This window comes from Phyllostomus discolor, chromosome 12 (assembly GCF_004126475.2).
Source record: "Phyllostomus discolor isolate MPI-MPIP mPhyDis1 chromosome 12, mPhyDis1.pri.v3, whole genome shotgun sequence".
Taxonomy (NCBI): domain Eukaryota; kingdom Metazoa; phylum Chordata; class Mammalia; order Chiroptera; family Phyllostomidae; genus Phyllostomus; species Phyllostomus discolor.
In genome coordinates this window covers 29,117,519-29,142,299 of record NC_040914.2, presented here as the reverse complement: position 1 = coordinate 29,142,299, position 24,781 = coordinate 29,117,519, and the positions used below count along the sequence as shown (strand labels likewise).

The window sequence follows — 24,781 nt, the reverse complement described above, 5'->3', positions numbered from 1 at the left end:
AAGACATGATTGGATAAGCTCTGCCCGTTCGTGGGACCTCTGCTGGCATCTTCATCCTCCAGCTCTCTAATACCTACTGCAAAAGAGCTTAATCCCCTGGGAGGGGGCAAGAAGCCGTCATCAACCACACTCACATTTCCCCAGTGAAATCTAACAACATTCACACTAAGTGGGAATGCAAAGGTTAACATTAGTCACATAAACTCTCGTCAAGTTATGTCATACATGAGTGTCATACAAACTTGCTAATTTTCCTAGATTTGGATATCGCAAGAGTTGAACGGAAGAAGCTCAAGTGCAGCCAATGAACACCCAGAAACAAAGCGTTAACGGCGCTGGGGGGGAACTACATCACCCACAATGCCCCGTGCCGCGCGCCGTTTCTGGGCAGCCAATGAAAGCCCAGAAGCGGGGCGTTTCCGCATTTGGAGTAAAGGTGATCACTGTGCATCATCCGGTCTCTCAGGAAGGAGTACCCCAGAGTACGACGGCGGAGGCTACCCTGAGGGGCCCGGTTGAGGTGAGTGCGCAGCCTCCGGGCCTTTCCCCTTCGACTCACCGAACTCTGCAGCTTGGGTGCGGGGCGCCCGTCACGTTCTGCTGCCCAGGGTCGTAGGTGCTCGTGGGTGACACCGTGTGACGGGGGGGGGGGGGGGGTGACGGGTTGAGGGGCCGCCGTGTAACGACGCGCAGGGGCGACTGAGCCGGAAGCATTCGCGCCTGGAACGTCAGGATGAGGAATTTTGCCTTCAGTCTCAGGGAGCCATGGAAGGTTGTGAGTAGAAGAGGAGCATGATCCGAGGTACACGTTTTTGTTTATGTTTTTTCAAGTTTGCCCAGGGTTAGACTGGAAAGGGGATAATGGCACTGAGACACAGGAAGGTTGAGATTTTTTGTTTTTGTATTTTTTTAATGGGATGGTGTTGTGGAAAATAACTCACACGCGGGGGAGATGGCGGAGCAAGATCCTTTATTACGCGCTCGGGCTCAGAGGGGTAAAATTCCCAAATCCTGAGCAATGAGCTCAAGCTGGAGTTTCCTTTATATGCTTGTTACACAGGCAGAAGGAGGAGGAGAAAGGAGTGTAGCTGCTAAAATGGGGGTTAGTGTACGACCTTGAGATAACTGCTTATCTGAAAGCGGCTGCTGCCTGAGAACGGCTGCTGGTCAGCTCCTACCTAAGAATAGCTACTGCTCAGCTATTTCCTGTCACAGTGGTACATACATATTTTTAAAATCCTCACCCGAGGGTATGTTCATTGATTTTAGAGAGAGGAAGGGGGAGAGAGACATCGATGTGAGAGAGAAACACCGATCCATTGCCTTCCTTACACGCTCTGATGGGGGATCAAACCTGCAGCCCTTTGGTGTATGGGGTGATGCTTCAACCAACTGGGCCACTCTGATAGGATGAAGTTGAGTTCTTGTTCAAAGGCACACAGCTGCAGAGTCAGCACTGAGGACTATGGAGCCCTGCTATGGTCACATCCCTTTAATGAATTTCTTCTTTTTCCAGATTCCCATGACTCTGGACGTGCTTATAGACTGTATACAGGTGAGTGGAGGGATATTCCAGGCCCTCAGTGATCCCGATCCCACTCATTGGCTCTATGATTGTGTCCTGAGAGCTCAGGGACTCTGAAGAAACCCAGGGTTATAAACCCAGGTTACATGGGGTGGTTCCTACTGCTAGTAACTGATATGATGAGGTGAAAAAGATTGTTGCAGACATAGGCTAATGCTGGGAGGTGAGGCCAAACTTGTTCAGGCACCTGCAGGATCCTTTCTCCTTTCCAGTGAGACTGAAGGGAGAATGGAGAGAGGGTGGGATGATGTCAGGCCTGGACTGACTCGAGAAGTTGGCTGTCTGTTCTGGAGGTGATGGAAGAAATTGGAGGTTTGGAATGGGGGAGAGGAGGGGTTGACCTGACTGGAGGTCAGGCTCTCTGTGACTGCAGCCTGGAGGACAGACCGTGAGTGTGGGGAGGCGATAGGAGCAACAGGGAGGAGGTGACTGTAATACTTCAGGTGAGTGGTGGTGGTTGTACCAGTGTGGTAGCCATAGAGGTAACAGAACTGGTTGGATTCTAGATCAGTGTTTTAATTAGGGCCACCCAGAATTTCAGATTTTAAGGAAGAGAGAGAGAAAGGTAGGAGGCAGGTGATTCCAAAATTTTGAGGGTTAGCAACTGGAAAGATGGATACTCCATTAACCAGAATAGTAAGATTAATTTTCATTGAGAAATCAAATCTGATTTTGGCTACCAGAAGAATCTGAGATGCTCCCTGGCTGGCTTGCTTAGTGATTAGAGCATCGTCTGGTGAACCAAAAGATTGTGGATTCAATTCCTAGTCAGGGTACATATTACCAGGGTTGCAGGTTCAATCCCTGGCCAGGGCATGAGGTGGCTGTAGGAGGGGTCTGGGAGAGTCGATGGTCTGTCAGGTGGCCAGGGCTTCCATGAGAAGCATAGACATAACAGGAATGCAAAAGCAGATGAATAATCGAGACAGACAACTATGAAGCCCCAGTTATTACTTATTTACGCTTTGGACTCACCGGGATTTCTGTTGTGACTCTTGGTGTATCTTGGTGTTTCAGTCACTCTGGCAGATTAGCACAGGGACACTAGTCACCATTTGGGATATAGTCACTGGGCCTAAGGTTGGAGGACCTCTGGGGCTGGGCTTCAAATGATGATGAGGTGGAGAGGGGAAGGCTATGATTGGAGAGGGGACATCAGGGGCAGCACCAGTGGAGGAGGGTTGTGGGTCCCTGAGATCTGATACAGTTCTCAGTAGCTGAAGCTGAAGTAAGGGGTAGCATTATGCAGGGAGGCCTTCAGAGCAGGTTTTTTTCCCCTCTGGCAGTGAGGACCATTGGAAGTCTGGGTTCCATGTGCTGAGGAACATACAGGGAGGCCAGGGAGATGCCTGTAGTGTGGGCAGGAGGGTATAAGTGGTTTGCTGGAGTGAGATTGAGAGAGAAGGGTGGGAGAAAGAGTGATGTGGAGAGAGAATGTGGACCGCAGGATGTCAGGCCATGACATTGAGGGCGTATGTCCTAATTCCCGGCTGAGTTTGAACAGCTTCTCCCTGCCTTTGTCCCTGTAGTTGCTGTGGAAAGACAACAGTGATCGTGATACCGTGAGAAGACAGTAGGTATCTATGACCCCAGGGCATGGTGTCTGCTCTAAGATGGGGACATTGGTAGGAGGGTGAGCAGGGATGGATGTCTGGGTGGATGAACTTGGGGTACTAGGAGAGAAATTGATCATGGAATGATCTGTCCCTGTGATGGCAGGGCTGTGTAACCTTTGGAGACGTGGACATTCTCTTCTCACAAGAGGAGTGGGGGCTCCTTGATTAGGCTCAGAGATGCCTATACCTTGATTTAATGTTGGAGAACTTGTCACTTATAGCGTCGCTGGGTAAGGCCGTCATACTTACCCCAGTATCCTGATCCCTGTCTGTCCTCCTTCACCCAGAGGTAGCCCCACCCTTTCTATAGCCAGACCGTTGTCTCTGCTACTTTTCCCACTTTCTTGGCAGGTGCGCTGTGGCTGCCAGTGCCAAGTTGTGTACACCTCCCCAAGTAGCCCCAAGTCCTTTTGCCCCAAGCTTGCAGGAAGGGTCTGGGATTGAGGATTCATTAGTCAGCCTAATGCATCTTACTTTGTTTGCCCTCTCACGGGAGAACAACTGTGCCTAGAACCATGGCACCTTGTGTTTCAAGTTCTGGTTGAGTCTGTAATAATTGTTTTAATCCTTACCCAAGGATATATTTAGAGAGAGGAAGGGGCAGGAAGGGAGTGTACGGGAGGCAACAGTCACTCAACTGGGGATCAAATTTGCAACATAGGTATGTGTCCTGACCTGGAATCAAACCCATGACCTTTTTGGTGTATAGGATGATGCTCCAATCTAGTGAGCCACCTGGCCAGGGCAAGTCTGTAATTTTAATAACGTTGATATTGTGTATAGGGTCTGCCAGAGGGACCCTTTAATTTTTCCAGATTTAAGAACAGGCACAGTTGAGCCCTGGCTTGTGTGGCTCAGTGGATTGGGTAATAGATAGCTTGTGAATTGAAGAGTCGCCAGTTCTATTCCCAGTTGGGGTGCATGCCTGAGTTGCAGGCCAGGTCCCCAGTAAGGGGTGTGCAAGAGGCAACCACACATCAATGTTTCTCTCCCTCTCTTTCTCCTTCCTTTCCCCTCTCTAAAATAAATAAATAAAATCTTAAAAAAAAACAAAACAGGCACAGTTGAGCTGTAGGATGGAGAAGCCTTGAGGATAACCCCTTTATTTATTAGATATTATATAATAAGTGTTAATCCCTGAAGGCCCTGCTTTCACTCATATTAGGCCATAGACTACTTTAACTGGGTGAACTGTGGGGTACCATTTTATTAAACCAGTTTGTTTCAATGACTTACATTAATTTAAACTTATTATTCATCATGTTAGAGCATCTGTACCCAGTATGGGATATTGTTGGGTTATGGATGCTATGTGGCTTTGAGGAATTTAGGACAGGTGACAGTTCCAGTCAGGCATGTCTATTTTTATTTGTTTTCTATTTAGTTACTTTCTAAGAGTACAGGAATATAGCAAGTAAAAGTATTGGGACCCCCAGGTATAATTTGGTCCCCAGTAATCCTTAAATTTATGAAATTTTACTTGTTGCCATTTAGTAAAAGTCATTAATTAATTAATTAATTAATGTATTTCCAACCCACATTATTGAGGAATAATTAACATGTAAAAAGCTGTAAATATTTCATGGATACAACTACATGGGTTTGGGTTAAGTATATGTTCTTGAAACCATTACCACCATTAAGGCCATAGACATACCCATTAATCCATTACCTCCCAAAGTTTCCTCCCATCTCTTTATTATTATAATTCATTATTTTGTGTGCATGTGTGGTAAAAATACTTAACATAAGATTTACCCTCCTGGCAAAAATCTCTTGGTTTTTATTTTTTCTATTGTTTCTCTATTCTCTCATATTTATTTCCTTTTGGATCTTCTTTTCCTTCCTTCTACTATCATTGGGCTTGGTTTGTTCTTCTTTTTTTATACTTCCTTGAGGTGTGGCGGTAGGGTGTTTATTTAAGACTGTTCTTTTTAAAAAATATTTTTAAAATTCACCGGAGGATATTTTTTATTATTGTTTTTTTTTTTTTGAGAGAGAAACATCAATTGGTTGCCTCCCATATGTGCCCCTTTTGACTTCATCTTTGGCTCATTACTTGTTCAAGGATGTGTTTAAATTTCTTGTGAAATTACAAGAGTGTGTTTTCACATAATAGGAGTAGTTCTCTAATTCCCGTTATTAATTTTTACTTTTATTATATTTTGGTCAGAAAAGCTACTTGGCATGATTTTATGGCATGTCTGTTAGGTCCCTTTGATCTATAGTGTTGTTCAAGTCTGCTATCTCCCGAGCCATCAAGGTTTTATAAGATATCAAAACATCATATTATACAGAAAGTTTAACAAAACATGGTTAATACTCTCTTACCACAGTCAGCATGACCCATCAGCATTTCTCTTCTTTCAGTTTGTTGTCATACAATGGAGAATGAAGAGACACCTGAGGAGAGTGTTTCTGTAGAAGCTTTGTCACAGGTGGGTCCATCCATCCAGAAGACTCACCCCTGTGAGAAGTGTGTCCCAATGCTGAAAGACATTTTGTACCTGGCTGATCTACCTGGAAACAAACCATACTTTGTTGGGGCATGTGCAAACCTACACGAGCTTCAGAAGCATTTCAGTACAGAGAAAAGCCAGGTAGATAGGGGCATCGTTTGTAAAGAGCTGCATATTCCATGTGTCAGGGAATCCCTTCACCTGTAGGAAGGTTAAGAAAGAGTTCCCGGCCACTTTTGACCTTTTCCACCACCAGTTCATTTCCAGTAGTGAGAAGCCAAACAAAATCTCCAAGTGTGGGGAGTTACTTCATGGCAGAAAGTATCATTACAGGTTGCATGAATGTGGGAAAGCTTCTAGCCACAAATGCAGTCTTTACCACCTGAGAGTCTCCACTAGAAAAAGGGATTCTCAGTCTAACAAATATGGAAAAACCTTCTGCTATAAATACTCACTTGTTCAGCTTCAGAGAATCCACACTGGAGAAAGGCCTTTTGAGTGTAGTGAATGTGGGAAATCTTTTAGGCAAAAGCCACCCTCATCATACACCAGAGAGTTCACACTGGAGAAAGACCTTATGAGTGTGATGAGTGTGGGAAATCCTTTAGTCAGTGCTCCAACCTTATGAGCACTGCAGGATTCACAGTGGAGAAAAGGCCTTTTGAGTGTGAGGAATGTGGGAAATCGTTTGGGTGCAAATCCAACCTGGTTCCGCATCAGAGAACCCACACTGGAGAAAGACCTTATAAGTGCAATGAATGTGGGAAATTCTTCAGACAAAGCTTCACCCTCATTCAACACCGGAGAATTCACACCACAGCAAAGCCATATGTGTGTGTTCAGTGTGGGAAATCCTTTAACAAAGAACCACTCTTGTTACACACCAGAGAGTTCACACTAGTGAAAGGCTTTATGAGTGCAGGGAATTGGGAAAACCTTTGGATCCAAATCCAAACTTGATCGGCAAACAGAAGTCACACTGGAGAAAGGCCACACTTATGAGTGTGCTGAGTGTGGGAAATCTTTCAGACAAAGCTACAGCCTCATTGAACACCAGCGGATTCACAGTAGAACAAGGCCTTTTGAGTGTGGCCAGTGTGGGAAGATCATTGGCAGAAGAGCCATCTTCACAAAACACCAGAGGATTCATACTGGAGAAAGGCCATATAAGTGTGGTGAATGTGAGAAATGCTTTAGTCGAAGCACTAGCCTCATTCAGCACTACAGTATTCACACTGGTGCAAGGCCTTACCAGTGTGGCCAGTGTGGGAAATCCTTTAGGCAAAAGTCTGTTCTCCTTCAACACCAGGTAGTTCACAGTGGAGAAAGACCCTATGAATGCAGCAAATGTGACAAAGCCTTTAGCCAGTGCTCCGCCTCAATCTCCACCAAAATTTCACACCATGGAGAGGCCTCATGAACACAGGAAGTATAGGAAATCCATCACTTCCGACATCTAATGTTCAGCACCAGGAGTCCACACTGGAGAAAAGCCTTAGACCTGTAGGAAATGTGCTGTCTCCTTATTCACTCTAATGATATGTGACAGCTTTTATGAGGAAGCCATCTGCCTGAACTTCAAACTCCCACTTCACACATACAGAATTCCAGCATATGTGAGCTTACAGGACCAGTAGAGCACATTCTAAATTCTCTGGGCCCTTGCCAGTTACAATCGCTGCCACTTTCTCTGGTAGAACCTGTCTCATCTCTATACTGCTTTGCAATTGACATCAGTCATGCCATGTGCCAAAGGCAAGGGGGATATCTGTGGCTCACTCCTTTCCACAGAAGAATTCCTGAGTAGTCTGTACTCTTATATCAAATTCCCGTTTCTGATTAACTGAAACTGACCCACTTTGAGCCACAAGTGGGTTCTCCTGGTGGCTAGAGGGAAAGTTACTCTCTGCATGGATGTTGTTGGTTCTCATGACACTTGTTGATCTTTTCAGCCTCCAAGTCACCAACTGGTAACTGCCTGCCTCCCATTGCTCTGTTTTGTGCGATAATAAAGGTATTGTGAGCTTACCTTTAATCTTGGGGGTCTTTTCACCATGTGGGGTAGGTGGAAGACAGAATTGGGCTTGGTGTGTATGAAGGGATAGACTGCTTTTAAAAAAAATTTTTTAATTTTCAATTACAGTTTACATTCAATATTATTTTGTATTACTTTTTCAGTTGTTCAGCATAATGGTTACATAACCATATACTTTACAAAGTGTTGCCTCTGATATTTCCAGTACCAACATGGCATCATACATATTACAGTATTGACTATATTCCTTTTGCTGTACTTTACATCCCCGTGACTATTTTTTAGCTACCAATTTATGCTTCTCAGTCGCTTCACCTTTTTCACCTAGCCCCCCCATCTGCTTCTCTTGACAATCATCTGTCTTTTCTCTCTGAGCCTTTGTCTTCTTTTTTAAAATTGCAATGACATTTTTGTAAATTATATGTTATTGATTATGCTATTACAGTTGTCCCAATCTTCCCCATTTGCCCCTCTCCATCCAGTATTCCTCCACTGCCTCAAGCAATCTCCACACCTTTGTTTACATCCATGGTCATACATAGATCTTTGGCTGCTCCTTCCCTGTACTGTACTTCACATCCTCATGGCTATTTCTGTAACTACCTATTTATACTTCTGAATCCCCTGACCACTTCAACTTTCCCCAAACCCCCTCTTATCTGGCAACCATCAAAATGCTCTCTTGTATCATGATTCTCTGTCCTGGTTGCTAGTTTGTTTTTTAGATTCAATTGTTGATAGATATTGTACTTGTTGCCATTTTATTGTTCATAGTTTTGATCTTTTCTTAAGTCCTTTAACATTTCATATAATAATGTTTGGGATGATAACTTCTTAGTTTTTTCTTGCTGGAAAGATCTTTATCTGCTCTTTGATTCTAAATGTTATTCTGGGTAGAGCAATCTTGGCTGTAGGTCCATGCCTTTCGTGATTTGAATATTTCTTGCCAATCTAGCCTGCAAGGTTTATTTTGAGAAATCAGCTGACCGTCTATTTGGAACTCCCCTATAGGTAACTAGCTGCTTTTCTCTTGTTGCTTTTAAGATTATCTTTAACCTTTGTCATTTTCATTATGAATGTGTCTTGAAGTAGGCCTCTTCGCATCCATCTTGTTTGGGATTCTCTGTGCTTCCAGATTTGGCATGTCTCTTTCCTTCAAGCAAATTAGGGAAGTTTGTCTTTATTATGTTTTCAAGATTTTCCCAATTTTCTACTCTCCTAGGCAAAGCCAAGCAGTAATCTAGTCTGGTTGCTGCTAGTGCTGGGCCTGGCCCCTTAGCGAGAGGTATGGAAGCTGGGCTCACTGAGGCTGGCTATTGCTTGTTAGAAGTATTAGGAAGTTGTGAAGCATGAGCCAAGACTGGCCATTCATAGGGAAAAGCAGCTTGAGTGGGCCCAAAAATTGGGTGTGACAGAGTCTCTGAGGATCTCCAGGGCAGGACAAACAGTATTAGCCAGTCTCAGATATGTCACCCACTTGCTGGCTCTGTGGCTCTGTGGGGGGAAGGTTCAGAAAAGGGTCAATGGCCCCCTTCCTGTCTGAGAGAAGACTGTCCCCTAGCTCTCACCTTGATGACAGACACTTCACTTTCTCCCTGTATGCTACTGGTGCCTTTCAAGCTGCTAGATCTCTGAGGGAGTGAGTCTGATTAAGTCTGTTTATGGATTCTTTAAGTGGAACTGCTTGGGACTGCAGTAGTTTCTTCCACTGACGCAATCTCCACTTGCAGCCAGCAGTTATGGGGGCTTACCTTCCTGACACTGGAACCCTGGGTTGGCAAGCCTGGTGTGGGAATGGGATTTCTCACTCCTGAGATATCTCTCCTAAACTTTTATCCACCATATGTGGGTGTGGGACTGGCCTGTTCTGCATCTCCGCCCCTCCTACCAGTCTGGATGGATATGTTTTTTTAAATTCCATAGTTGTCAGACTTCCATTCAGGTCAATTTCTGACTCCTGAGTGATGGTTGTTGTATATTTTAATTGTAATTGGGGGGGGAGGGAAGAGAGGGGTCGAGGAGTGGTTGGAATGTGTTGTGCGAGGAGGCGAACCATGTTTACCCATGCCACCATCTTGACTGGAAGTCCATCTTTGTTTGTTTACATCTTTCATTAGATTCTATACATAAGGAAAATCATTTGGTATTTTTCTTTCTCTGACTGACTGACTTCGCTCAGCACGGTATCCTGTATATCCATCCATTCTTTCTTAAATGGGAAGATTGGTGGGCGGGGGGGGTTGGTTTGTTCTTAAAATTTTTTTATCCTCACCTGAGGACATTTTTTCATTGCTTTTATAGAGAGAGGAAGGAAGAGATAAAGAGAGAGAAGCCTTCTGTACCCACCCTGACTGGGGATGAACCTGAAACCTTTTGGTGCATGGGATGACGCTACAACCAACTGCGCAATATTGGCCAGGGTTTTATTTTGTTGTTGTTGTTGTTTTTAAAATTTTTATGAAGATTTCATGTATTTATTTTTAGAGAAGGGAAGGGAAGGAGAAAGAGAGGAAGAGAAACATCAATATATGAGAGATACATCGATCAAATCACCTCAACTGGGGACATGTCCCACAACCCAGGCATGTGCCCTTACTGGGAATTGAACCGACAGCCTTTGGGTTTGTAGGTGGTACTCAATTCAGTGAACTACACCAGCCAGGGCTTTTACTCTTTAATTTTTAATGTACTGTTTTTGTGGCCTCCCAACTTGGTTGGTGTTCCTCAGCGGGGACAGTGTAATGACAAAGTGCTTCTCATTCCAGCTTTGGCCTAATTTACATTGTTGCCCAAGACCTCCCAGGAACCAGTGCAATGCTTTGTGATCCTAATTGTGGCCTCCATATATTTTGAGACAATAGATCATCACCCTGAGGAGGGGTCATTTGGCATACTCCAGTGCCTTTGGGAAGTTCCCAGAGGGTGTCACATTATGTTCGGCATTGTTGAGGGGAAGTTTTTCACCAAGTTCTACAAAGGAGCCAAGTGTCCAGATGTTTACAACTCTGTACACTGGTGTCACTCCCCAGATCATGGGAGCCAGATTTCAACCATTATTGGTACTGAAATCCTGGGTATATTTAAAAGTAATAGAGGAGCCTGCTTGCAGACGTTATGGAATGTGCCTTTTCAAAAAGCGCATCCAGAAATCTTCCAGTGACTGAGGAACCACAGGCCCTCCAGAGCTGTGTATCTTCTATAGCTGAGGTCACTGTCATAGTAAATAATCTAAAAGGTTTTGTGAATTCCCATTGTCATTCTGTGTTGTTCACCTCGAGTCCATTTCTGTAAAGGCAGGGAAACAAGGATAAAGAATGGATGTCTTGTTGTCCAGGGCTGTGACTTCTGTGGTCAGCCAGCATTCCTATTGTTCAAGATCCATTACTTACCAATATTTCCTACACTGATTCAGGGCTGCTGTTCCCCAAGTTTAAGGAGAAACAGAGTAGAATCACTATTGGGTGGTTAAACCTGGTTTCTTAAATGAGTGGGAGATCCAGGTTTTTTATTTTGAACTTTTCTTTAGAAACTTTACTAAAGCATAACTGACATGCAATAACCTATAGATATTTAAAGATTTCCAAACATATAAGCTTATAAAGTCATCATAATCATATTGAATATATCTCTGACTTACCTTGTGCCCTTTTATAACCTTACCTTCTTCCTGGGCCTACAGGAATCCAGTGATTTACTATTTTCTTTTTTGTAGATTTTATTTATAGCTATTTTTATAGATATTTATTTTTAGAGAGAGGGAAGGAAGGAGGAAAGAGGGAGAAAAACATCCATGTGCAAGAGAAAGATTGATCGGTTGCCTCTCGCACACCCCCAACTGGGAATTGGCCCACAACCTAGGCCCAGGCATGTGCCCTTACAGGGAATTGAACTGGTGACTTTTTGGTACACAGGCCAGCACTCAATCTACCGAACCACACCAGCCAGGGCAATTTACTTCTTTAACAAAAAATTAGTTTGCATTATCTAGAATTTTAAATGAATTGAATCAAAGTGTTTACTATTCTGATATTTTTCACATGGTGTAATTATTTTGAGATTCATAAATGTTGCTTATGTGAATAGTCACTTTTTATTGTTTAATATTCTTCTCTATAGATAAGCCACTATTTGTTTATCCATTCTTCTGTTAAAATGGGCAGTTGGGTTGTTTCCAGTTTAGTCTTGTAAGAAACAAAGTTGGACATAGGCATATAAATCAGTATAGGAATGTGTTTTTTCTTGTGCAAATACTTCAAAGGATGTAAATGTTGTCATGTTTAAGAAACTGCCAAACTTGTCTAAATTGGTTGTACCCATTTATGTTCCTACATATCCATGTAGTAATATTAGTCTTAATTAATAATAGTAATGCTATATATTTTCTTGTAGACTGTATCCCTGACTCAGGAAAAGTTAGATATTTCTTCATTTCTTTGAAATGACTATTTTTACTGTATTTCCACATCTCACCCTTTCCCACATTCTCCATTTATTCATCCTCCCCTTCATCCATTAGGTTCTCAGAGGCATTCCTTTGCACTATATCTCCATGACCTTTGTGTTCAAAAAATATTATTATAATATTTGGCCTTGTCTGTCCTACATCTGACTGCAGAGGCAGCTGAAGCCATCACAGGAATGGATTGGCTTTACTGCTATGTTGGGGCCTCTTCCTTCTAGTTATCCATCTGGCTGCTCAGCCAGCCAGTGTCTGTGTTCAGCCTCAACTCAGATCCTGAGTCTGTTCCAAATGCTCCCCTGTCTCCTCAATCCAATGTCAACCCTCGATGTCTCAAACACACCTGGAGTTCACCATGAGTAACAATTTCACCATCTTGCCTCCTTCAACATCCCCAATTTTAGTGAACAGTATAACCATACAAATGAGTTTGAAATCTAGGTTAAGCCTTTGGCCAGTACTCCACACAGTGCCAGGAATTGTAACTACGTGACATAAGTCCACCCTGATGTCTGAGTGTCTCTCATGGGTCCTAATGTTATTAGTATTTTCTATCCAATACCAATTTGCCATACATCTTTTATCTGTTGTATCTGCATGCAGTGTGGTGTGGCTGATTATTTTACAAGTTGTTGAAACATTTGAATCCTACTTCTATTGCTATTTCTGCATTTATTAGCAAGAAATCTTATACAAAGAATTTTCCACAGTGTTCTATATGGTTACCTCAAAACTCGGTCTGTAGAGAAAAGGGAGGATAGAACTGGATACCTTCACTGTAGTTAGCAATTTTCAGAATAATTATTTGGTTCGCTGATATCCTCAAACATTAACAAAATGTTTATCTCAGGGATAAAGCTGTCTGTTTTGCACACAGGCTTTAATCACAGTGGCCACAATCATAGGAGGAAAAAAGCATTTGGTAAGAGGCTCTTAAGATAAGTTTTAAGATTTTAAAATGAATTGTATCTATTTTAGTCCGCTCAGGCTGCTGTAAGCAAATATCCTAGACTGGTAGCTTATATGTAACAGAAATTTACTTCTCACAGTTCTGCAGGCTGAATATCCAGGATCAAGTTGTCAGATTCGGTGTCTGGTGAGAGCCCTCTTCCAGGTTCATTGACAGCCTAACAGTCTCCTTCTTGTGTCCTCACCTGGAAGAAGGAGCAAGGGGACTCTTGAGGGTCTCTTATAAGGACATCACACCACCGCAGGGGGCCAGATGGGATCGGTGCCCAAGGATAGGGCTCAAACAGTCAGGAAGAGAGCCCAGAGAGAGAGAGGACCCCTAGAAGGGCTATTATTAGGACGTGTACATACTACCGGGATATCTGGGTACATCCCCTTTGAGAATACCCTAAGGTCCTCCCACCTTGGAGCCTACACCAGCTTTCCTCGCCTGGCTTCCTGAGGCTTAGCTCCTAGAAGGAGCAGAGCATACCTTGGTTGGTCGGATGCAGGGAAAAACTACATTACCCAGAAGGCAATGCGCTGTAGGTCCCCGCGTGTGTGCCTGACCACTGTTATTAAGGGAAGGGGCGTGACTGCCCCCGTTTAGCTGGGGCGAGACTTCCGATATATCCAGCTGGGTGTCCGAAAATATCGTGGTGGTCTGTGGGATCTGAGCACATTTAGGACAGCGAGACGGCCGCTGCCGTGCCTTCGTTGGATCTGGGGGGCGTTTGGCTGAGTCTGCGGGTCCCTGGAGCCCTCGCACAGCCTGATGGCATCAGCGCAGGTGGGTGGGCTGGGCCTCAGGCTCCTGGACCTCTCGGGATGGCTGGGTCGGTGACTGCTTGCCTTGTCCCAGCCGTTGTGTCTCTGGGATTGAGTCTCTCTTGGCTCCGTGTCCCGTCCAGGGGGTACTTGGAGTAGAGTCCCGTTTCCGCCCCCGACGGGATGCCGAATGGAAGTGTCATGCGGCGTCAGGAGCTCCCCGGACCCCACGCCGCGTGCATCGGGTGGCGCGCCAGAAGCGCAGGCCGCAGAGACCTCCTTGTGGGTCCTGCTGCACCCCTAACGGAGGCCGTGACCTTGAACATCCCCCCTCGCTACTCTGAGCTCGTTTTCTCGGGTATGAAATTGTAGCGATACTGACGGTTTCTCGTCCAGATTGAGGGAAATAGAAGGGACACGTGAGTGATATGCGCCCAGTTTCCAGCCCAGACCCGTGCTTCCTCGGAGATGCCTCCCGTGCCCGCAGCCCCTACAAACTAGGCTGTATAGGAGAGAGGTAGGAGTAGCGTCTTGGAACTGCAGTTATACAAGGGCAGAATAGGTGACAGGCAGCTGGGAGCCAGAAGGGCAAGTTCACCTTTTGGCTGACAGCGTGTGGAACTGACTTTCCACTGACGCAGTGAGTCCGTTTTCCTGTTCAGGACATAGAGTTGGGTTTGAAAAGGGATCCCATTGAATGCTCAATAATGTTAATGTGCAGGAATGCAATGTTCCTTTGGACACAAATGCTCAAGAGTCCCTGGGTAACTGGCAGACACCCTGAGTGTCTCCATCAGAGCCGGATCACTGTCAGGACTGTCTTACTGGTTAACTTCCCGTCCCTAGGCTCCCTCTCTCACTTTCTGTCAGCCTCACTCTGGTACGCCTTCCAGAAGGAGGTCTTCCGTGTTGCTCAACTTAAAGTGGACCGTGATCTCTTCAGTCTCCTCTACCTTCTTTTCTTTGGTATTTTTAGGACCCTCTGAGGTTGTCTTAGTCATTTCTTTAGCTGCTTCGTTAGGTCCTGTTTCCAGGTCTGGAGGGTGAGCTCCTGTTGCTGCTCTATGCCAAGACTAGAACAGCCTGGGCTTGTAAAAGGTACTGGGTAAACGGTTGAATGAATGAGTGGGTTTCCCCCTCAAGGGCTTCCATCACTCTTATAATCAATACAAACTGCCCATTGTGGTCTGCAGGGCTCTCCTGAATGTGCCCCTGTGACCGCCTCTGCTCTTCTTCCCTTGCTCAGGACACCCACCCAGGCAGCCTTGAACTTGCTAAATTCCTACCCATTTGGCAGTCTTTGCCCTTGCACTCCTCTTTCTCTGAGGCCCAGTCCCCAGGTCTCTACACTCTTCCTGTGCATCTGTGTCACCTCCTAGGGTAGTCTTTTCCTGGCTGCTTTAGTTCTAGCTAAGGTACCCCTGGCTCTGACCTGGCCTCAGCTCTTTGCCATTTTTTTGTCAGATGTTTAAAACCCATCTCTGCTCCTTAATAGTGAGATTGTGGGTGGTTTTTTAGAGTTGCCAGAGCCCCAAACTGCTGACTGTGACATGAGGGTGACAATGGCATTTACCTCATGTGCCGTGGGAAGATTAGTAAAGGTCACAAAACACACTGAACACTAACCTGGGCAGGTCCCCCATTGTTTGCCAAGTGAACACTTCCTCTAGTTCTCAGAGCTGCCTGGTTGGTGGGTACGATACTACACTGATGGGAAATTGAAGCTTAGAGAAGTGATGTGATGCCCTCTCACGTTCAGAGTCAGTAGTCTGATTCAATCCTGGGAGTCGGGCTCCAGAGACTGGGACAATCTCTACCTCAGCATATAAAGTTCTCAGCCTGGGGAAGGTGGGCAGTGAGGACTCCAGAGGCTTAGCTGCTGCTGTTTCTATTGTTGAAATTATTATCATGCTCATTTCCACCAAAACACTCACCATCTGCTACTCAGTCCTCATGGGAATGGCATCATCAGCGTCATCTGCAGTGGGTTCCCCTGGGCAGTCTTTTCTCTCAGCCACAGCTGCATTATGTCCAAAGGCTTGCTCTGCCCCTCCTTTGCACCCAGCAGAGCTCAGCCCTCAGAAAGCCTTGGTGATCCAGGCCTGGGTCTCTCTACCTTCACCAGTGACTGAGTGACAGACTCTGATCTCACCGGACAACCCCAAAGTATGTGATGATGCTACTGTGTTTAACTTTTCAGGCACCAGTGACCTTCAAGGATGTGTCTGTGACCTTCACCCGGGAGGAGTGGGAATTGCTGGCCCCGGCTCAGAGGACCCTGTACCACGAGGTGATGCTGGAGACCTGCAGGATCCTGGTGTCTCTGGGTGAGTGCTCACCTCTCATTCCTGAGGGGGATCCCAGCATCGATTTCTGGCTGGTCAAGGTCACAGAAGCCACCTTCTCTTTTCCTGACAGTCCCTGCAGTTTCCTGATCCCTCCTCTTGCTGCCTGGTCTGCCTGTGTTTGCATCAGGGATTGCTGGGGTAGAAACAATGTCTTTCTGGACCCTCACCCCCGTGTCCAGCAGGCTCGGGCCTGTCTGAGGTCTGTATCCCAGCTTCCACAGGAAGGGAGCTGACTGCCCCACCTGGTTGGGTCAAGTGTCCCCAATTAGCAAGGCCCAGCGAGATGGGCTGTTCTCAAAAGAGGTTAAATCAGGAAGACTCCCACATGGCATTTGTCGTCAGTGCCACCCAGGAATCCTCTAAACAACACAGCCTCAGTACACAGGCCCCTAGCGTGTACATGATCATCATGTCTCCTAAGACCCAGCCACTCAGCAGATGATTTAGAAGGTGTGTAGGAACGTCACGGGTGGATGCCCTGAGAAAGCTGCTCCTTTCTACCTTCTCTGTCCCGCATGCTGGTCATTGTCAAGAGAAAATCTCATCGGTGCTGAGTCTTTTTGACCCCTAATTGTGACTAATTACTCTTTTCAACGGAGCAAGCAGCCTCCAGCTCACAGCTCTGAGTGTCTACACGAGCTCACTGGGACTTAGTGGCACTGTTTTGATTTCATTGCTGTATTTTGATGGTAACCTTCTGTTGTGGGACGTGAAATGGACATTTCTCATTTGCCAGAGAAAACCAAGGTTCCTTTTAGAATAAAACATTTAAGAACAATAAAAGGTGAGTCAGTTTAACAAGAAACCATCAGTAATGACGGCACACTGTGGGTGCTGGGAAGGGGGACATCAGTTCTCAGATGAATTGCGATGAGTCGTAGAAGAAAAAAACAGGAGGATTTAGGAGTTTGTAACCAGGGGGTCATAACCTGTCATGGGCGCTCGAAGAAAGGCATCTGAGGGAAGTGAGTTGGAGGCTAAGAGCTCACTGGGAGGGGTGGGGGAGGAGGGGATTCCAAGTGGAGGGACCAACATGAGAAAAGGCCCTGAGGTGGGAATGAGCTCAGCTAGCAGAGCCAGGGGATGTCTGCGTCACCATTTGTCCTGCCCCTCCCTGAGGCTGGTGCCAGGCACACAGCACACGTCAGTGACTAACTATGGCTAAGACCTGTATGAATGGGCTTCTTCACAGAACCGCTTGGCCTCTGCTAAGATGTGCTAGGCAGCACGTAACAGAATCGTGTGGAGGTTCTCTCTGTTCCTTTCCCTGGACTGGCCCCTGCTGTCTCCAGACAGGGATGTTGGAGGCCATGGCTATGACCAAGGCAGTGGGCCCCTTGCTCAACCCTCTCCTCCCACACAGGATTCCCAGCCTTCTCTTTAGAATGCGGATCCAGCTCAGGTCCCCTGCCTACCGGGGGTTGCACAAACAACAAACACTGATGCCTCGGCCTCACCCCAAGTGATTGGGTTTCTTTTGGTTGAGACGATCATGCCTCCCTAGGTGGTTCTGAAGAACCAGGGACTTAGGTGAATTATGAGATGGGCTCACCTTTCCAGTGTCCCCTGACTGTGTGGGCAAGTGGTATGCACCTGAACCATGTTGGCTTAGGCTGGTGAAGTTCAAGGGCAGTGTTGTTGTGTGGACAGATGGCATCAACCTCCACAGCAGTTGCAGCCCAAGAGTGGGGTTTGTCCCCTTGGTGTCCAGGTCACATATGGTTTCTTCTTTACTTTGGGAACAACTTCTTATCCTGTTATGAAGTCCCAGATATGCTGGAGGGGTTTCCTCCTTCTCTGCAAAACTCTGGTTTCTTCAACCACAGGGCATCCGGTTCCGAGGCCAGAGCTGGTCCACCTGCTGGAGCATGGGCAAGAGCTGTGGACAGTGAAAAGAGGCTCCCCACGGCACACCTGTCCAGGTAGGAGCAACAAGGCGAGATCACAGCAGCCTTCGGAATACCACTGCCTCACTGCCTCTGAACTCCTGTGTGAAACTCTATGTGACCTCCTGGGGCTTGTGGTTGTTTCTCTCACATCAAGGTATGGTGTGCCTCAGCTGGTCAGCTGTGAGCCACACCATTATGGAGACCCAGGCACCTTCCAATGTCACCATGTAGCTCTGAGGTTACTTCATAGTACTGCAGTTAGTAGAGGGGAAATGGGGGTAGGTAGTCACACCCGGAGTGCACATGCGCTGCACTTCCACATGTCCTATTGACAAGATCTGGGCATCTGGCCACACTGGGCACTCAGGACTGGGGAGTGCAGGTAGCAGTGTGTTCCAGGAACAGAGCCAACCGCTGGGTCTGTATCGGCTCAGCCTACTCGCAGAAAACTAGTGGTCATGGTTCCCGAATGATTGAGTGGGTTAAGGTTGTAGTGAGATGTCAGTACAGTGCCTGGCCTGCATAAGGGGGACAGAGTTAGCTCCTATTGGAGCTATGTTTACATTAATCATGAGTGATAGGGATTCTGCACATTTCTTTCTGAATCCAGAGGAAAAGGGGCCTTTCTTCCCACTGAAAGTATGATCTATACCATGTGTACTCTCTGTCACACTCACACTCTTTCCTGCCTTCTCCATCCATTCATCCATCATCCTGTAGCCACTCAGAATCAGCCCCTTGCACTGTATCTTCCTGTCCCGTTTGCCCCAAGAAACAGCAAGGTGACGTTTGGTCCACATCCGTGCTCTGAGTGTAGCTGAAGTCAGCCACTGTGAGCTATGGTGTGTCCTCTCTGGTGGCCCTCAGGCTGCTCAGCCAGCCTGTGAGTGTCTGTGGCCAGCCCCACACTCAGCCCTCCATTCCAGGTGCCATCCCCCAACCTCCCCTCAAGTGTCTGAGGCTCATCCTGCCTTAGAAGACACTTATGAGAATGCCCATTCCTCCCCACCCCCAAGTTCAGAAAAGGTCCTGCCATCCAAACAGGTAAGACAGGAAGCCTCTCATCATCTCTGTCTCCATCAAACCCAGCAGCCACCCTTCTCCACTCCAGCCGACTGGACATTATCTATGTTTCCTGGATTTGTCACCTCCACCATCTTCACCCATCACCCATCACCTGGATAATGCCACACCCCTCAGCAGGTCTCCATCTACTCTTCCTTCTGCACCAGCCCCTGCAGCCATCCACACACACTCCAAATCTTCACTGCTTCCTCTGTCACTGGGGTCTCTGCACGTTATCAATGTCATATTAAAAGTAGAGGCAATGTGCTTCTGCTTCCTGTTCCTCAGTCCCCAAAGGCTCATCGGTGTCTGCCTCATACCTGTGCCTTCCCTTCTCGTCCTCTGTGGATGACGTCTTACCTGCAGTCATGGCCGGTGAGCCCACGCCACACACCTTTGCCTTCTTGGGAACTTGATTTTTCACTTCTTTTTTGCCTTGTCTGTTCTCATCCTCTCTGCTGAACATGTGACACGCTCAGGGTGTCTTCACTTGGGGAAGAAGAAGACAAACACAAATGTTTTTAAGTCTATGAAAGCCTCAGCCAACATAGACTCTACTTATAAAGCCAAGTTCCTAGAAGGAGTTGTCTCATTTCTGGGAAAGACATATACACTTGACTCCATACCTATTATTTAAACTCTCCTTATGTAATTGTTTTTATATGGGAAGTGTAGAGTGATGTGCACAAATCTAATGGGTTCAGCTTAAGTTTTTACATATGTATAAACTGAAGGGTTCTGCCCCAGTCAACATTTAGAATACTTCCAGAACCATGACAGGTTCCTGGTACCCCAGCCCTGTCAGTAGCTCCTCCTGAGGTGGTCTCTACTGTCTCTGTGGATTGACTTTATTCTTTTTCTTTTTTCAGTGTGTGTGTGTGTGTGTGTGTGTGTGTGTGTGTATGCACATGCCTGTGCCTTGAGCAACCGAAATTTATCTTCTCACAGTTCCTGGGGCTGGGAGTCCGAGATCAAGGTATTGGCAGGGTTGGTTTCTAATGAGGCCCCTGTCCTTGGCTTGTAGAACAAGGTGATTGTTCTTGCTGATGGCCCTGCTGTCATCCTCACTGCCCATGCAATAGTGAGAGGGGCACACAGGGCGGGGCAAAAGGTTCACAGCTGTGAGTATGCAAAGTGCAGTTTATTCTTGTACTATTACTTATTAATTATTGTATTTTCCATGTGAACAACTATAAACCTACTTTAGCCCCACCCTGGATTAGTTAGGGTTTTTCAGTGAATCAGAACCAACAGGATGTGTGAATTTTATTTATTTTAATGAATGGGCTCTTGCAATTGTGAGGGCGGAGCAATGTTGAAGTCTTGCAAGGCAGAAGAGTGGGTGTTGCAGATTGGGGTCCGCAGGCGAATTCCTTTCCTCCCTGGGGGGCTCAGTCATAAGGCTGTTAACTGGTTGGCAAGCTAGGGATCAGGAAGGGTTTTTGGAATTGAGGCCACATAATTATGAAGGGTTAAAAAGTCTGCTGATTTAAATGTTAATCACACTCAAAAACTACCTCACAGCAATATCTAGACTAGTGTCTGGTGACCGAACAGATCAGCATGCCACCCTGGTCAAGGTGACATGTAAAATTAACTATTACAAAGAACAAGGATGATGAGGCCCAGTTTAGTGAACACTCACATTAAGAACTGTGCTGAACACTTTTCTCCTTTAGCCATCATGGCAGCCTGGGAAACTGAGTCTCCTCATCAGTCTCTCAGATAAGGAAAGTATGACTTTACAGACAAAAGATATCCATCCAAGATCAGCTCACTGGACAAAGGTGGGGGCTTTTGGGGAGCCAGGCATTCTGGTCTCTGAGCCTCACTCTTAAACCAGTACACTGATTGTCTCACAGAGCAGAAACCTGTCTCATACTATTCGGCCTGCATATCCCTCTGTCCCCTCTCCTGAAATCACCCCTTATTGTCGGCTTCACCAGGTGTCTGGTGCCCTTTTCCTCTTTCGTGGGTGAATCTCCCCATTTCAACCCAGTGCCCCTCCCTCTTCCTGGCATCTCTGACTTCTCCATCAGGACCCAGCTCAGGGACACCACCTCTAGGAAGGTGACCTCTTTTTCTCCCCAGTCTTGTTAAGTGCCACTTGCCTATAGAGCACTGTTGCACGTGGGTCACCGGCCAGCAGTGACCACGGAATGCTGCGGATGGCTCGCCGAAAAACATGCGAGAAACAAACAAACATGCACAGAGACAAACTAGTTTCTGTGGGGAAGTAGGGACGAAATGGCCACCCCCCCTAGTGGGGAGTGCCCTGATTTACTGTCCATGCCTGCTTTTATTGGGCTCATTTAGCATAATAATTCAGGTAAAGTATAGTACTTATCAGGGGGAAGTAAGGAACTATAGAAAACAAGGAATTCTGCTGGTCTATTGAGTGGGGGTTGAAGAGCTGTAAGACTTTGAGGAACAAACTAACTCCTTGGACCCCTCTCATTCAACTGAGAGCATTCTAAACAAAGAAGGTTTCACAGTAATTTACATGTTCTTTCTTAGGCCTGATCACCCAGGGAATCCGCTCTTTTCAGCACAGAGCTGCACCACCCTGTCATTGTTTCAGGGTTAGCAAGGGAACTAAGGCAATAAGGAGATTTTCTCCCAGACTATGAGAACTCAGGCTATGTCAAAGCCGAGGAGCGAGGGTCCATCACCCTCTTTTGCTGCAGCCCCCCAAGTCCTTCTTTTGTGATCATGCCTGGCTTAGGTCGTTCCCCCCATGGGGAATCTTATCCGTCTTTGGCTAACCGACCAAGCTTTTTGGGGTTCAGTTATGAATAAAGCAGCAGAAGCAGCATTCCTGCCAGGGAGACAAGCTTTTGTCTCCTTGCTGGCTTACGGTTCCAAGGGCGTTCCCTTAGCCTTAACCTAGGCGGGGGTTTCAGCTTCTGATACCAGTCAGGGCGGTTCCCAACAGAGCACTAAGAGACGTCAACCTCAATTCCTGGGGCACATTCCTCCCCTACCCCCACCAGTGTTACCAAAACTGCCCTCACTTACTCTGGACTATGAGGAGGGGTCTCCATGCCAGATCCCATGTTCCGTGGTCCAGCCTGCCGTCCAGATTTTCCCTTTAATGATGTCAAGAGTAGAAGGACCATAAAAGGTCATTGGAAACCTAGGTTATAGGGACCTGAAAACACAGCAAACACCAGAGGTGGCATTATTGTCCTTACTTGCCCACTGAGTCATTGCCTATATTCTAAATTGTGTCACTAAAAGTCACTCTTTGTGCCTTGGATTTTCTTCAGGTGATGGAGCAAAACTTCAGACCAGAGAGCCAAGCACCATTCAGCCAGTTTTGTCTGAGGGAGCCCTGCTTCAGGGAAGCCGTACTCTGGAATTGTCAAGGGACCCCAGATTGGAGCAAGCCAGGGAACGGGAAGGGCTTTTGGAAATGAGGCCAGAGACAGACCCCCACGAGGAGACCCATCCCGGGAAAAGGAGCCTTGAAGATAATAGTCTGGGGACAGGTGACAGTCTGCACTCTAGGATGTTACAGGAGAGAGTCTCCCGGGGAGATGTTCTCTATGAACTCGACCCACACGGACCAGGGAAAGTCCCCAGGATCCAGGTGGGGAGGAACCTCTACAAATGCAAGCAGTGCGGGAAAGGTTTCAGCAGGAAATGGTACCTTGCTCGCCACCAGCGGGTTCACACAGGGATGAAGCCCTATGAGTGCAACGCTTGCGGGAAAACCTTCAGTCAGAGCTCCACCCTCATCCGACACTACCTCATCCACACTGGGGAGAAGCCCTACACGTGCCCGGAGTGTGGGAAAGCCTTTAAGCGCAGGTCCTACCTGGTGCAGCACCACCCGATCCATACTGGGGAGAAGCCCTATGAGTGTGCCCAGTGTGGGAAGGCCTTCAGCCACCGCTCCACCTTCATTCGGCACAAAAGGACCCACAGCAGGGAAAGGCCCTTTGTGTGCAAGGACTGCGAGAAGGCATTCAGCAACAGAGAGCACCTTACCCAGCATTACACTGTGCACACTGGGGCTAAGCGGTTTGAATGTGCCATGTGCGGGAAGGCCTTCCGCTGCCGTTCAGAGCTCCTGCAGCACCGGCGCGTGCACACTGGGGAGCGGCCTTATGTCTGCGCACAATGCGGGAAGGCCTTCCACCGCAGCACATACCTGCTGCAGCACTCCATCATCCACACGGGGGAGAAGCCTTATAAATGCGGCCTGTGTGGGAAGGCCTTCAAGCGCAGGTCCCACCTTCTGCAGCACCAGCGCGTCCACACCTGAGGTAAGCCCTGCCAGTGCAGGGGCTGGAGAAAGGCCTCACCCAGTGCTCCTTCCTGGCCTGTTAAGGGGCTCCACGTGGGAGAAAAATCTCCCTCAGTGCAAAGATGTTGGAGGGGGATTTTTGTCAGCTCTGAAACACACAAGAAGTTGCCTTGGCGAGAAGCCCTGTGAACGCAGTGACTGTACCTAGAGCTGAAGGTCAGCCCGCCCTCATCACGGTGGGAGAGAAAGGAGAGAAGGTGGGTCACCAGTGGTTCTGCCTCTGTTAGCATCAGAGAACTTACTGGGGAGAGAGGCTGGATATAACTATGAAGGACAGTCTTAAGCCAAAAGGAAAAATCTTACTTGCTATCTGAGAATTCATAGCAAAGAGCCACATAATTGTCATTGTGAACATACGATACCTTCTGGGACAGGTCACTTTGATACAGAGAGATCTGATCAGATCACTGGGGAGGAGAAGGCAGAGGCCACAGGAGGAGGTTGGCTGAGGCAATGGTAAACAGACTAGGGTGTGGTGGGCAGAGAAGCTGAGGGCCTCCTGTGAACATGTAATAAAAGGAGGGCAGAGACTGGCTCTCTTCCTCCAAGATATCTGGATGGGAAGATGCCCAGATTAGCGTGCTGCAGCTGCCTGCAGATGGTATTTTGGACAGTAGAAGGAACTGGGCACAGCCTAGAGTCAGGCTGGCTTGGCAGAGGGTGGCAAGGTTATTCTTTGGGTGTCCTAGAGGGGTGGGCTCCAAGGCAAAAGCCTACCATTTTTCCAAAATTGTGTAGTTTTTCTATCTTTAGTTTGTAAACTAATCCTATCAAAACAAGATGATTAAGAACGGGGAATAATAGGAGAGTTTAGGAGTTAAAGAGTTTAGCCTTAATTGATAGGCTTAAGACACTAATGCATGTAGAAAGCTGTTATTCCAAAATTGTGTAGCTTTGGAATAAAGACTCCTTTCCTTTATCATAAAATCTTTGCCTCTGGAATTTTGCCTAGAAGGTGGCAGCAGGAAGTAGGATCCCACTTGCTGTTCAGTAATAGCAGTGGTGACTCTGGTGGGACCCTATATGATGGTGGTGGTCAACCCCAAGAGTGGGACTGTGGGGTTTCCCAGTCACTGGGAGTTTGCTCCTCTGCATGCCTGCTCAAGGTGCTGGCTGCCTAAATATATCTGGCAGGTGGAAAGGAAACAGGTCTGGGAGGGGACTGTGAAATAAAGTCCAGGTGAAGACTGCTTTGGGGAAGCCATTGTATGGGGACCACGGTTTATGAGATTGGTTGGTAAATATTTGCTTGTGAGTACTCTTTGGAATAATGCAGTCATGGAAACCAGTTTTGTTT

The 24,781-nt window shown here is 46.9% G+C and overlaps 3 protein-coding genes and 1 long non-coding RNA gene across 6 annotated transcripts in view; 2 read left to right on the top strand and 2 right to left on the bottom strand.

The window, feature by feature from the left end:
- LOC114510901 (zinc finger protein 211-like) overlaps nucleotides 1-24,781 on the bottom strand; it is a 251,805-nt gene that overhangs the window by 192,250 nt on the left and 34,774 nt on the right. The window lies entirely within an intron of this gene.
- Nucleotides 448-7,709, top strand: LOC114510802 (zinc finger protein interacting with ribonucleoprotein K-like). The gene is given in 7 exon segments (XM_036013507.1): nucleotides 448-520; nucleotides 1,270-1,555; nucleotides 3,305-3,431; nucleotides 5,572-5,810; nucleotides 5,812-6,187; nucleotides 6,190-6,484; nucleotides 6,738-7,709. Coding segments are annotated over 5 exon segments (1,287 nt in total). The 5' UTR covers nucleotides 448-520; nucleotides 1,270-1,555; nucleotides 3,305-3,397; the 3' UTR covers nucleotides 7,081-7,709.
- Nucleotides 5,370-13,344, bottom strand: LOC118497812. The gene is made up of 2 exons (XR_004900338.1): nucleotides 13,202-13,344; nucleotides 5,370-5,690 (listed from the first exon to the last, which is right to left on the bottom strand). It is a non-coding gene; the product is annotated as an uncharacterized LOC118497812 (long non-coding RNA).
- ZNF550 (zinc finger protein 550) lies at nucleotides 13,679-23,987 on the top strand. Of its 3 annotated transcripts, XM_036013475.1 has the most exons (5): nucleotides 13,679-13,892; nucleotides 16,071-16,197; nucleotides 18,045-18,140; nucleotides 22,442-22,707; nucleotides 22,738-23,987. In XM_036013475.1, exons 1-5 carry the CDS (start codon nucleotides 13,878-13,880, stop codon nucleotides 23,440-23,442), a joined length of 1,209 nt encoding a protein of 402 aa, XP_035869368.1. In that variant the 5' UTR covers nucleotides 13,679-13,877; the 3' UTR covers nucleotides 23,443-23,987. The 3 variants fall into 3 exon arrangements, with proteins under 3 accessions (XP_035869368.1, XP_028385164.1, XP_035869369.1); XM_028529363.2 differs by having other exon boundaries at nucleotides 13,680-13,892; nucleotides 22,442-23,987; XM_036013476.1 differs by lacking the exon at nucleotides 13,679-13,892 and adding an exon at nucleotides 14,163-14,228 and having other exon boundaries at nucleotides 22,442-23,987.